General features: G+C 36.4%; 1 protein-coding gene across 2 annotated transcripts in view; it reads right to left on the reverse strand.

Moving 5' to 3' along the window:
- Positions 1-2866, reverse strand: part of RAD54B (RAD54 homolog B) — a 65505-nt gene that overhangs the window by 17901 nt on the left and 44738 nt on the right. For both annotated transcript variants that reach the window (XM_027892504.1, XM_027892503.1), the window contains 2 exons: positions 1387-1549; positions 441-666 (listed from right to left, as the gene is read on the reverse strand). In XM_027892504.1, the coding sequence (XP_027748305.1) occupies positions 441-666; positions 1387-1549 (389 nt within the window). The remainder of the gene's footprint in view (positions 1-440; positions 667-1386; positions 1550-2866) is intronic.

The raw sequence follows: 2866 nt of genomic DNA on the forward strand, positions 1-2866 counted from the left end.
GAGAGGGTAATCAAGCATTGGAACAGCCTACCCAGAGAGGTGGTGGATTCACCATCCCTGGAGGTTTTTAAGCAGAGATTGGATGTGGCCCTTAGTGCCATGATATAGTAATTGGAGTTGGATCAGGGGTTGGACTTGATGATCTTGGAGGTCTTTTCCAACCCAATCTATTCTATGATTCTATGATCTTCACAGGGGAAACCTAAGAAAAGATAAGACACACATGCTACACAGGCAGGTGAGCTTGAGTTATAACCTGGTTACTGACAGCTAAATGCCCATATAGACAATTATCTGAGGAAGAAATAAAGTCTTACAAATAAATATTAACAGAGAAATTACTAGGTTTGGTCTGCAGTTAAAAAATGGGGGGAAAAAAATCACAGTTCCTGTATTCTGAGCCAAATATGACCTAATCCCCTTTTAGAAAAAAGTATTACCTGATCAACTGTAAAGACTTTGATCCTTTCACTTCCCAACCATTTCTGAAATTCTTTTTTCCAGTTTTTTACCAGACTCCCAGGGGTGACAATTAGCGCTCGCTTTAGTACAGGTTTGCATCCATAGGGCCCTTGACGCAGAAGAGTCCAGACAAGTGCAATGCATTGCAGTGTTTTTCCTAAGCCCATTTCATCAGCAAGAATAGCTCCAAATCTGCCACTAACTCTGTAAGACACAATGAGGCAGTGGTAATATTTTAAAAGACATATCTATAATTATTTACAACTGGTTTAGGGATTTGCCTCTTTGCAAGAAGCAAAGGGTTGTTTTCTGAAGTATAAAGAACCTCTTTATACTTACTATGCTCTACTGTAGGTTTTCATTCAGTTATACCAGAAGATCTTAGAGTGAAAATCCTTTTCTACATTATTGCGTTAGTCCTCCAAAACTAAAGAGTTTTAATCTACTTTTAGAATTAAAATTATTATCCAATATTTTTAAAAGTTGTGTATACCTTAAGGAATCTATGACTTGAGAAAACACTTTTGAAAGCAGTCCTGTATTTTTCAACAGGCTGGCAAAACAGCTTGTTTATTCTAAATGTCTGAATTACAAATTACATGAATCATGATGAATTCTATGATTTATAAATCCCAGAAAGCAGTGTTCTTCAGCATGGGCTTGATTGTATCTGTGTGTATAAGACTCGGTATTTCCAGACAGGCCATTTTGTGCACTAGCTTCTCATCGTATCTGGCAAAATCATGGCAACCACGATGAAACATTCAGATCAGAAAAAACTTCTGCAGCCTTTACTGGGAAAAAATTACTAATATTAATTAAATGAAAAACAGCTCAAATCTTCCCATTCAAATTGTCAAATTTCTCACACGGGCATGAAAATATTACGGGTATTGAAAGACAAAAGGATAACTATCTTCTTACCTTATTCCCATTATACATTCATATAGAAATATAATTCCTTCTTTCTGATGTGGTCGGAGATTATTTGCAATGTAAGGATCTACAACTACATCCACCACTGGTAAACCAGCCTTATTGAACACCCACTGATGACTTGCATTTGGTCGTGGCATAACTAGAGAATCTGAAGTTCAAAGCATATGTGAGTATTGAACAAAAACATTAATTTTAGTCTGTTAGCAAAGGGTATTATTTCTTTAACTCAGCTGCAGAATAAAGTAATGATATAATGACTATTAAAGATACTGTTTAATATATTGACCATTCTCAGACAGAAAATGCATTTACAAAGTACCTAGATTGCTTTCTAAATAAAAAAATCCTTTCACAAAGGTTTTCCAAATAGTTTGCATTTTTCTCAAAGGTAAAGATGATAAACTGAGACATTTGAGGTGTTTTTTTTTTATGATGGGTAAAACTGCCTACCTAATAAATGTTGCATGATGACTTTGAATGCACAGGTTTAAACCAGAAGAAGTTCCAAAAGACTTCTGAATTGTAAGTTTAAGAAAAAGAACATAAACAATGACCTGCATAAAGTCTAGACACTACATTTCAAGGGGATATTCTTGTAGTTGCCCAGAAAAGACCTCTCTGCCTGAGAAACAGAGGCAAAAGGCACTGATGTGTTAAAGAAAAATAGGCAAGGATTGAGCATGAGCTGACAAAGGCTACCACAATGCATGAATAAAAGAGGTTGACAAGTCTGAAGACATACAGAGACAAAGAGAGCATGAAGAACTGGGCTACATCTGAATAGCACTTTTGCTTGCCATAATTTTTTTTTACAAACTAACATCCTAATTCTGCTACACAATGTCCATATTGGGTTGCTTCTATTGATGCTACACACCTTCACTGAAAAGTTGTATCGTCAGAGGACAGAATGAGAAAGCAATTTATAGCTGCTTGTAGTCTTATGTCACTAGAGTAGATCTATATTGATAATTTATTTATGTGAATAGGTTGGTTGAAGGCTTGTATCAGTCAGGGAGATCTTGTTTCCGACTGACAAGGGCCTGAGTTCTGATGGATTACATCAAACAGCAAGTGTATATATTTAAGAGCCAGTGGTGACAAAAAGATAACTTTTCTGACAAAAATTTGGATGAAAACGGGGAATAAACAAGGCTTGGGTGAGCAATGGACTAAAAGCTTAGAAATAATATGTGGAAGGCACAGCTTTACATCTTTGTCACTGCGCTTTGTTCTGCTGAGAACAGGGATAAATGACTTTCCATTTTGAAAAAGCTGCATTTTAATCAACTATAGTCATAGACTTCAACATGAAAACCTCAGACTGTTACTGTGAAGTGTCTCAGTAACTTCTGCAAGAGGTTATGCAATCAGGCATTAAATAATGTGATTCCCCTGTGTGACCAAATCTAATGACTGAGAGTCCAACCTACTGATGTGTTGAGGGCTCTCAAAATCTGTTGGG

This window comes from Empidonax traillii, unplaced genomic scaffold (genome assembly GCF_003031625.1).
Source record: "Empidonax traillii isolate 1590-97213 ecotype Southwest subspecies unplaced genomic scaffold, ASM303162v1 scaffold355:size2308892, whole genome shotgun sequence".
NCBI lineage: Eukaryota > Metazoa > Chordata > Aves > Passeriformes > Tyrannidae > Empidonax > Empidonax traillii.